The sequence below is a fragment of the Nicotiana sylvestris genome, chromosome 9 (genome assembly GCF_000393655.2).
Source record: "Nicotiana sylvestris chromosome 9, ASM39365v2, whole genome shotgun sequence".
Lineage (NCBI taxonomy): Eukaryota > Viridiplantae > Streptophyta > Magnoliopsida > Solanales > Solanaceae > Nicotiana > Nicotiana sylvestris.
The window spans coordinates 23,961,569-23,972,331 of NC_091065.1; the positions used below are offsets into that span (position 1 = coordinate 23,961,569).

Genomic DNA, 10,763 nt, shown 5'->3' on the forward strand with positions numbered 1-10,763 from the left:
GGAAGAAGATACTTGTGTGTGGTTCTTAGAGAAAAAGAATCTTATTTCTTTAGATTTTTAATTTTTATATATATTTGGCTAGTTTTGGTAAATGTAAAATAATAGCGACAGTGGGTAAGTTAAACTTTTTTGGTACCTTAAGATTCCCCAATAATTTCCCTTACAAAAATGTATAGTGTTTGATGAGATGGTGGGCCATTGGGTACCAAGAGGAGACGAACTTGATTACCAACCGCGGAAAGTTCCTCCAATTGAGTCCTCCTTTTAACTGAACCAATAATATCTCTGAGCTTCATTCTTGCATGTCCATTTCTCTACCTCGCTGCAATCTTTGATTTCTATAAGACAATTTCACGAGGAAGAGAAAATAGGAACATGGGTCTGGAAATCTTGGAACCTAACACTTGCATTCGTGGTTGCTGTACCAGCCCCAAAATCCCCATTCATCTCCCTCTTTCTTCTTATTCTCTCTCTCACCCTATTGCTCGAGGTCTTTATTCCCTTTTAAAAAATTGAAATCTATATTGACAATTAACTTTATATCATTTTTACTAATCTTGATTGGTTTAAGGCATTTGGTTGCAGGGGCTGAAAGTGTGGTGTATGAAGCCATTCTTGATGGTAAAAGAGTTGCTGTGAAAAAACCCATCTTGTCCACCTCTGAAGATATTGATAAATTCCATAAAGAACTGCAACTATTATGGTGAAATTCCTCCCTTTATTTTGCTTGAGTATAGGGCTGTGTTGTTTATATATGCTTGAGATTGATTAGTTTGTCTTCATATGGACAAAGCTAGTTGTTCTAATTATGAGCAAATTGTTGGATATGAGGTTCTGTGGTTGAGCTCGGTTAATTTGTTTCTCTTGTTGTGTAATGGGGTTTGAATATGCACTTTCTATGACACTATTACTGTATAGAGAGTCAAACAGCTTCTTCTTTGACCAAGAATTTTTTATATGGTTTTTAAAATATTCTTAATAATAAAAAGTTGTAATTTATATAGTATTTTTATCCAGTTTCTGATTATGTATATTGTAGCTAAGAAGATTAAGAATTCGATGTGCAACTGAGAATGAAAATTAGAAGATTTGGCACTCGTACTTTGAACCCCTTCACTCTTTTTGAACTAGAGGGAGTAACAAGTTGTGTCACTTATACAAAGAAAAAGAATGATATAGCAAGTTGGCCATTTCTAAATGTCAAAGCTAGTATATTTACCTTATCTTTAAGTATGAGAAAATTGTGATTTATGGTTAAGCTTTTGAGCTTGGCTAATTTATTTGTTCGTGAATTTTTGTTAAAATGTTGTTTGGCTATAGCAAATTGGATCATCCGGGGATAGCAAAGCTAGTTGCGGCACATGCCAAGCCGCCAAATTACATGTTTTTCTTTGAATTTTATGAGTCCGGAAATCTTGCCGGGAAATTACATGTGGATGAATGGAGCCCAAGTATAAGACAAGCACTTGAAGTTGCAACTTGTCTAGGTGTGTTATGCATTTGCTTTTTCCAGCTGCTTGTCGTTTTATGTGTCATCATGGATAATACGTACTCCCTCTTTTTCAAAAAGAGTTGCACTATTTTCTTATTAGTCCTTTTCAAAAAGATTGACACATTTTAATATTTATAGCCATACAAATATGTATGACAGGTTTAAGACTACAAGTTTCAAAAGTTTTACAGCCAGACAAATGTTATAGCTTATTTAAGACTACATATCTCCAAAGTCTTCCCTTATTTATTAAAGTTTGTGCCAAGTCAAACTAGAACAATCTTTTTAAAACAGACGGAGTAATTGTTTTCTTTTTTTTCGTTGTAGAGATGTTAGCTTATCTAATAAAGTTAATGATTTGAAGTAATGCCAAAGAATTTATAATGTTTTCCACGAAGGTGAACAATTAACATTGTGAAACTTGCATTGAGAATGGAATCCGTTAGAATGTGATAAAACAGATATTTATCAAGAAAAAGAAAAGAATGTGATAAGGGAAAAATAACAAATGAGCTTCTATTGGAAGTCTACAATACCAGATTGTGATTCATTGGTGATAGAACATATGGAATAAAATGGGGGAAAAAGAGCATGGATAACGCTAGAATCATTAGTAGACAACTGATTGGGATTTAGTAGTTTAGTAATTATTTCAACTAGTGAGAATTTATTTAACCATGATGAAGTATGTAGAAGAAAATCATTGCGTAATGGAACTGAAACAGAAAATAGGAGGAAGGAAGCGAATACCACGACGTTTCAGTAAACCACGACGTTTCAGGAAGCAACGGCATCTCAGGAAATGCCATTTCATTTTGTTGAGTACTAGTCTGTTAATTTGGGGATCTTACTCAACAAAGAGTAATGTGCTAGCTAAGATGTTTTTTCCTTCTAGAGTCAAGTATCTCCCACTCTCTTCCTACTTCCTCGGTTTCTCCCCCTAAATCTGGCCATGCTTTCAAATGGTTCTAAACATAAAAGATGGTTGCTTAGATGACATTTCTTTCTCCGAACTCTTTTTGAAATCAAAGCACACCAGCTAGTCCTAAGTAAACATGGCCTATGGCCTAATACATAGTGATATCGAAAACATATGCCCCTGCTGCTCTGTCGTGTTGCTGGCTACACAGGAAAGCTGTATTGAGTCGTCTAGGCTTCTTTCTTTTCTCTCCTTTATTCCTCTCTCAATGAAAATGAATCAATTCAGTTTTAGCAAAATTTACAATACTTTTCTCCTTTTACAGCAAAGGCCCTACAATACCTACATAACCTTGGGATCGTGCACAGGGATGTGAAACCAGCAAACATTCTTGTAATGTCTTTGATCTTCCTGATTATTCTACATTTTTTATGTATATACTTGCCAACTTTAAATAAGTTTAATCCCTTCCAAAGTCCTCTCGCAATTATCTCATGCTATAATTCATTGGCATATATTTTTTTTTTGCTATACTGCAGCTTGATAGACAGCTACAACCACGTCTTGCTGACTTTGGTTTGGCAGAATACAAAAAGAATCTTAAACTAGTTTCCACTGAAAACTGGAAATCGACTGGCAAGCCTACTGGAGGTTTCCATAAGAGGAATATGGTTGGGACGCTTATTTACATGGCACCAGAGGTGCTGAGGAAAGAGATACAGACTGAAAAATCTGATGTATATAGCTTTGGAATATCACTGAAGTAAGTTTTGGGGCCACAAGCTTCTTTTGCATCACAATTAGAAATGCAATTGATTCTGCAAGTTCACTTACCTTATACTAACTTGTAATGCCTAACCTCAATGTAAAATGTATGCTGTTTGGATGTTGTTTTGTGTCTAAATAAGTAGCTTCCTAAATGTGGTTTAGCATCAATCCTTGGTTGTCACAATGCTGGTTGGATGGACTTCTCCACGAAGATGGAGTGGCAAGAAGAGTGGAAACACCAAGGGTTGAATATTCTATACAAAAAATTCAAATGAATTCAATCCAAATAAATCTTTTAGCTGCCTAAACTCAAGAGAGAAAAGATTAGCATAAACATGAAATGTGCTCCATTTAGGTTGGGGTAATAGACGCCATCTATAGCAAGTGAAAACTCATTCATTCACATGCCAAATACATGTTCTGTTCTACCCTAAACTACCTCACATGTTCATCTTATAGATACTGGAAATATAGACATTTAGGGTCCACAGATATCTTCCATATGGGCAACTCCTGCAACCAGAAGAACATGCGACCTCTTAAGGCCTCTGAAAATTTCTTCCAGAAAGTGTGGTTTCAGAAACCTTTTTGTGTCCCCATGATAATAATTAGAGAAATGGCATTTGATACTTGCACCAGCCTCGTGTTTATTTTCTATTATTATCTTCTTTTAATGGATCACGACAAAGAATTGGTTGTTCCCATTATGAGCTAGTTTTGTGTTATTGTATCCATATTTACTCGCAGATCCTTTTCTCTCTCGTTCGTAACACTATGATGGGCTACATGCAGCAGCAAGTGTTTATTTGTCCTCACTTTATAGCTGATGCCAAAACATACATGGATTAACTCAGACGTGTCTTTTATTTGGAACTTTTATGAAACATATCTTTCGTATTCTACATTTTAAAGCAAGTTCTTGTGGATTCATAATATTGCAGTGAGCTGCTTACTGGCGTAGTTCCATACACTGATCTCCGTGCGGAGGCACAGGTTGGTCTTTCTTTCACTTCCTCAAAATGTCAGCCTTTAATTACAACAACAAATACACCCAATCTCAAGCTAGTTAGGGCCCGCGAATTGTCAATTTTTAATTAACCTATCAACTGTAAGTTAAATTTTACCTTTCACAAAAAACAAAAAAAAAGAACTACATAAGGTTGTTGGTTATTCTTCAGTTCTATTTTCTTTTATTGGGTAAACAGTCACGCACAACATAAATGAAGGTCTTTCCAAAATGTAGAATGTAAAGAAGAAAAAGAGAAATGCAGAATGAGAAAAGAGGAAGTAAGTTTGGGAATACCCAGATAAATTATTCTCTCAAGCTATTGGGGGTTTAGAAACAAAGAGCAACCGCTATGCATGGGATCCGGAAAAGGGCTGAACCACATTGGGTCTATTGTATGTAGCCTACATTTATACAAGAGGTTGTTTCCACGGCCTGAACCTATAACCTCCTGGTCACACAAGGACCACTCTTAGCGTTGCACTGAGGTCCCCCTTCAATATATTATCCCATATTTACTATAGAAAAATTACCCTACAAAATTTCAAGGTGCTACCAAACGCAGATTATTTCTTCTTATCCAGCTTAGTCCATTTCAGTATCTGGCCATCAAACAACCCCTAGGAGGATCTTGCAGAATGCAAAGTGAGGAACATAGCAATGTATTTATCTTAAGGATTAATTATATAATTTATCGTTTTTCCTTTTCTCTTGTATAAAGATGTTAAAATGATTTTTTTTGGCTATAATAAACTACTTGCTGTCTTGTTACACTGATCAAAGACATATTCATTCTTATCCTGCTACTCTTATTTTATTTATGCATGAACACTTATGAGATAGGAGCAATTTTATGGTTAATAAGATTCGTAAGAATCTGCTCTCCTTTGAAATGGTAGAAGAACTTCTATGTTTTCTCCTCCACATACAAGATGGGAGTTAGCTTTAATTCAAGAAACTGATTTCCGGATATATGATTCTTTTAAACATCTGGAATAAGAACTTACGAGCAGTTGATTTGATCTGTCACATATCTAAGATGCTTACTGGTTCTATATCATATGATAGGCCCATACTGTGCTTGAAATGAACTACACTGAGCAGCAACTTACTGCAGCCGTTGTATCTGAAGGCTTACGACCCGTTCTAGCTGATGTTCGATCTGGTGCTTCAGCTAGTTTACTCTCTTTGATAGAAAGATGTTGGGATAAAGATCCGCAAAGTAGGCCTTCTTTTGATGATATTGTCGTGGAGCTTGGTTCCATTCTGGAAGATGAAATTGGAAGGAACCGTACAGAAATGGCATCAGCGGATTCTTTTATTTCTTCAAATGGTTCTGATGGTGCAAATATCCAAAGCTATCAGGAGAATATTAGCTGGTTCGGTCAGGGTAAAGAGTTTTCAAAAAGGGTCCCTACTGCCCTTGCTGCTAGCGCATGGCTGGATTATTCAGATGATCAAGTATATAGTCCAGTTCTATCTTGGGGTTCCTTTGCATCATGTGGAAGAAGGGAAACGATGGAAGATAGACACTTCCTTATGCCTCAATTGTGTGATGAAAAGGATATTCACGTCTTTGCAATCTTTGATGGTCATCGAGGTAGGATATAAGTACTTTTCTGGGTTAGTGATTTTAACTGTTGAATCAAATCACCACTGAGTATTCTACTTGTGGGAGAAAGGAGTAGAATTTTGAAGGAAATGGATTGAACAAATTTCTTAATTCCTATCCATTATACCCTTAGGTTAACTTCATCGTAAGGGAATAAGTAATCTTTTTACACTACCTAATTGAATGTTCTTATTTGCTTAATGAGATTGAAGAGCTGGAAATGTGGGCGTCTAATAATTTTTTGAGGAACACGTTGGTATCATATGTTGCTTCATGTGTTTAATATTTGGTTGTTGATGAACGGGAAAATCGCTTTTTTTGTTTGTTCATAATAATAACAGTACGAAATTCAACAACAATGAAAACTATAATAGCAATAATAAATTGTTTCAGTTATTCGTATTATCGTGATAACAATTTAGTGCTGTAATGACCCTACATCTTCCTTTTAAAGTTTTTCTTATAGAGAAAATGGAGATTACTTTGGAAAAATTCAAAAAGGAGATGTGCTTAAACATTCAAAACAAGCAACACGATTTCCTTTTTTTTTTTTTTTGGGTGGAATGAGGTATAGGGCTGCAAGTTACTTGTTGCCACAAAATGTGGAAAGTGTTAATGAATAGTTAGACACAAGACAAATTAATGCCTTGTCACTGTTGCATCCTATGTTAAAAATCTTTTACTTCTCCATTTGCTAAACAATCATCCTTACCATGAAAAGCACAAGTAGTGTTAACATTTGTTTGCTTCAATGAAAAAGGGAAAGTCATTAGGAAGAAGGTAGGGATATGCTTACAGCTTTAGGCCTCCTCTTTTTTTCTGTTCCATATCCCTTTATATCAATAGCAAAGTGGCTTCTCTTTTTGTATGTTTTTTTGGGACCAGTTGGTTTGGGTTGGTGTGGAGGAACATGTAGTAGGTTGTAACAACTAAATTGGAGGTTCATCATTCTACCCTTGTGTTCTCTACTAAATGAATTGACGAGATTCTCTTTTTGGTTTTCAGTGAGAAAGGGGGATTAGTTAACTTGGGATCAATAGGTGGGTAGACCACTGACCATAAAGCCAACTTTAAATGGTTGGTTTGCTAAATTTCAGTTACTGAAGAACGTAAATTACAAGGTCTCACTGCGAGGAGTCTTGCAATTAGTAGTGTCTTTTTGGCAGAATCTTGTGAATTATCCAAAGGGTTTGACAACATGATTGAATAATGAACTCCTTTTGATGGACTATACGAATCTCACCTCTAAATTGGCATGCCGAGGGCATCATTTTAGTCTGGAAATTACTCTGATATCTGATTCCTTAAAGTTTCCATTTCACCGTGCTTTTTGAAATGTTAAAGGATGTGAAGGTAATTTTGACACCTAAGTGATTGTACTTTACGGTTAAGCAAACAAGGAGATGGCAGCCTTTACGAAGCCCTTTTTTTCGTTCGTAAAACTTATTAGAAAAATCTCACTGGAATATAGCAGTTTAATTAGTGTGCCTACAGGTTCAGCAGCAGCTGAGTTTTCTGCTGGAGCCTTGCCAGGATTTTTGCAGAATCTCGGTTCTATTAGCAGGTTTTATGAGCTTAACTTGCTTCTGATTGTTCTCCAATTTCATTCGTGTGTGAATGACCAAGAATTTTTTTCAGAGAGACGAGGCACACAATTCATGGATGTTTATAACTTTGCAGTCCCTCTGATGCGCTTTTTGAAGCATTCATAAAGACAGATGTTGCATTCAGGACACAACTTGATTCTTGTCGCAAACGCAAGGGAGCAGTTCAGAAAGATTGGCACCCTGGTTGTACTGCAATAGCTGCTCTTATGGTCAGAAACAAACTTATTGTTGCTAATGCTGGTGATTGCAGAACAATCTTGTGTCGAGCTGGTAACCCGTATGCTCTAAGTAGGGTGAGATGTTCATTTACTTAGCCTACTTTCTGATGAAATCAGATGGCTTTGCATTTGAACTAATATATGGTACTGTTTTAGGATCATGTTGCAAGTTGTCACGAGGAGCGGGAGCGTATTATCCGTGCAGGTGGCGTTGTCAAATGGCAAGTGGATACATGGAGGGTCGGTGATGCGGCTCTCCAGGTTAGTCTTTCCAGTTTCACATCTTTTTTAGCACTATCTGATGATTTTTCTAGTATTCCTATCAATTGTTATATTCTTGTCCAGCTTTGCCCTTTGGCTTGGATATTCTTGCTTCCTTCTATGCGTGTGTATATTCTGCAAATCTGTATTTTGTAAATTTCCTCGTTGGTTGGAGTCTTACAGTTCCCTAGTTCTATTTTTTTATCAGGAAAATCCCCATGTCTTATCTCTTATGAGTTTCACTTTCCTTCTGATCCCAACTCCATTTTAAATAAAATCCCCAAAAAGCTATTTGATGTTAAAAAATGAAGGAGCACTAGTGCATGTACGAAATATATATATGCACATTACCCGATCCATTTTAGTGAGGGAAAGTGGTGTCTGTGTTATTCCTTCAAGACCGGTTATAAAATATGTAGATATCATGAGGCTCAATGACAAGTTCTTATACAAGTTATAAATGTATTAATATCAAAGTAGCCAATTAATGCAGTACCTTGACTCATTCTTCATATATTATATGGCGAATGGTTAGTTGATGACTTGTGTTATATCAGTATGGAAAATTTTCCACGTTTAAAATTATATGAAGGGGTGCTAGACACCTCTAGACTAGTGACAATTTAATCTGAATCTGTATCCGGCTGAAACCAACAATAAATAGGATATATTATCTTAACAGTTGGTGATTTACGCCTTGTTTTGGGGAAATAAACAATTGGTGATTTAGGATCTTAGAAAATATAGAAGTTGTATTATCATTAAATAATCTGATTAATTTTACTTTCACTAGGTCACTAGGTCTATCGGTGATGATGATCTGAAGCCAGCTGTAACTGCGGAACCTGAGATAACTCTAACTACTCTTTCTGCAGAGGATGAATACATTGTAAGGATTACTACTGTTGATTCTTCCATCTTGATGGCATTTACTTTACTCAAGAAGAAAATATCATTCCATGATACTTCAATGATTACTTAATGTTGTCAAATTTTAGTCGTGCATCTATCTTTATGAAATTCTAGTAGTTAGTCTATCTTTATGATTATATGTGACAGCATTTTATGCACTTCCTGACCAAATTAGTTGATTCTCCTTTTAGACTTAGCTTCTTATTTCTGGTTATATCTGTTAGATAGTAGTAATATATATTGCCCCATTCAGAAAATAGCTATGTAGTACTATGTAATAATATATATATATATATATATATATAAATTGGACTACTATAAAAACACTTAATTAATCAATGATATAATTTTTCCATGTCATTATTTCTCATATGGTATCAGAGTGGCAATGAGAAATCCGGGAAAGAAAACCCAGCTGAGCAATTGTTGTGCTTCAATTTCGGGCGACCTTTTAGTTAAGATGTAGAAGTTACAATTTTTAGTGACATAGTTACGTTTACATTGTTACGATGAAAAGGTGAAGTATGCAATATAGGTGCTTTGTGGTTGGCAGAGGTGGAGCCAGAATTAGATCTTTATAGGTTGTAAATTCTAGTATAGCGATATCATGTGTTAGTAACTGGGTTCTGAATTTAACTTTTGTATATATTTTAGTAGATTTCTTAATATAAATACAGAGTATGGACTAAAGCTATCGGTCTTGCCAAATCCATAGGTAACCTTCTAGCTTCGCCCCTGGTGGTTGGGTAAGTCCAGGAGAGCCAAGGTACTTTCTTTAGAATCTAGGACGTAAGGAGATGCCTAGATATCTAACCTTTCACGTATTAATCGTTATTTTTTAAAGCTCGCTGAAGATCTTTATGATGTAGGCAAAAAACATTAAAGAAACTCTTATAAAGTACCCATAGATTTAGTCCATACCCTGTTTTTCTAAGCTTCAGTTCAATCTGTTAACCTTTAGTGTGTTACACTGAGGGTGTACAAATATACGTTCTTTTTATGTTAAAGAAATGTTTATATGGCTTATGATAGTTGCAGCAGAAGGAAAATCTTAATGTTCATTTGCTTATGCCTTATTCAATTAATCAGGTAATGGCCAGTGATGGCCTTTGGGATGTTGTTAGTGAGACAGATGTGGTGAACATAATCAGAGACACAGTGAAAGAGCCAGGAATGTGCTCAAAGAGGTTAGCAACAGAAGCTGCGGAACGAGGCAGCAAAGACAACATAACTGTTATTGTTGTTTTCTTACGTCCAGTTTCCACAGCTGAGAGAATTTATTAGCTCTGCTGTCATCATTCATCAAGTCGAGGTCTATCGGAAACAGTCTCTCTGCCCTTCTAGGATAGAGGTAAGGCTGCGTACATCTTATCCTCCATAGACCCCACTTGTGGGAAACTACTGGCTTGTTGTTGGTGGTGGTGTCATCATTCATCATTTTTTTGCAAGGTGCCATTCGTGAATAGATTCTTTCTGTGAAGTTTAAATCAACAGATAGGAACAGATGCAACCTATTTAACCAATAAGAGTTATTTGGATTCAGTTCCGCTTGTGATAAAGGTTTTCTGATCTGTAATCTAGGTTCGAAACAGAATTATTCTCTTCCTTGATTCGAAATCCTTTATAAGTTGCGTTTCTTGTCAAAGATGTTCTTATTTAATAATTATTTATGTTAACTCAAATATTAAGGCAAGCAAAGTGACTCTAATGATAATATTTGTCTGATATACAAGTGGAACCTCTGGGTCATTTGAAATAATCTTCAAATATTTTGAAACCATGATCGAGGGTAAAGTTCAAGGCGTGCACTTTTGCATCACAAATGCGGATAAATTTAATAAAGGAGATTCTAAACTAAAGGTGTGTTAATTTCCCTTATGGTGAAAACATCAACAATATCCATAGGGCTGTGAGAAATTCAAAAATGGCCAGTTTTTTAAGCGGTAATTAAAAATTAGATGCAGATTC

General features: G+C 35.8%; 1 protein-coding gene across 3 annotated transcripts; it reads left to right on the top strand.

Moving 5' to 3' along the window:
* The first annotated feature begins 260 nt into the window (after window positions 1-260).
* Window positions 261-10,440, top strand: LOC104224379 (protein kinase and PP2C-like domain-containing protein). 3 transcript variants are annotated; one of them, XR_011402111.1, is made up of 12 exons: window positions 261-490; window positions 586-703; window positions 1,321-1,487; window positions 2,737-2,804; window positions 2,951-3,174; window positions 4,121-4,172; window positions 5,254-5,785; window positions 7,292-7,361; window positions 7,478-7,692; window positions 7,779-7,883; window positions 8,677-8,772; window positions 9,885-9,916. XR_011402111.1 is itself a non-coding variant. In XM_009776008.2 (12 exons), exons 1-12 carry the CDS (start codon window positions 376-378, stop codon window positions 10,077-10,079), a joined length of 1,962 nt encoding a protein of 653 aa, XP_009774310.1. In that variant the 5' UTR covers window positions 263-375; the 3' UTR covers window positions 10,080-10,440. The 3 variants fall into 3 exon arrangements, 2 of the variants coding, with proteins under 2 accessions (XP_009774310.1, XP_070011902.1); XM_009776008.2 differs by having other exon boundaries at window positions 263-490; window positions 7,478-7,697; window positions 9,885-10,440; XM_070155801.1 differs by having other exon boundaries at window positions 295-490; window positions 572-703; window positions 7,478-7,697; window positions 9,885-10,440.
* The last annotated feature ends 323 nt before the right edge of the window (window positions 10,441-10,763 follow it).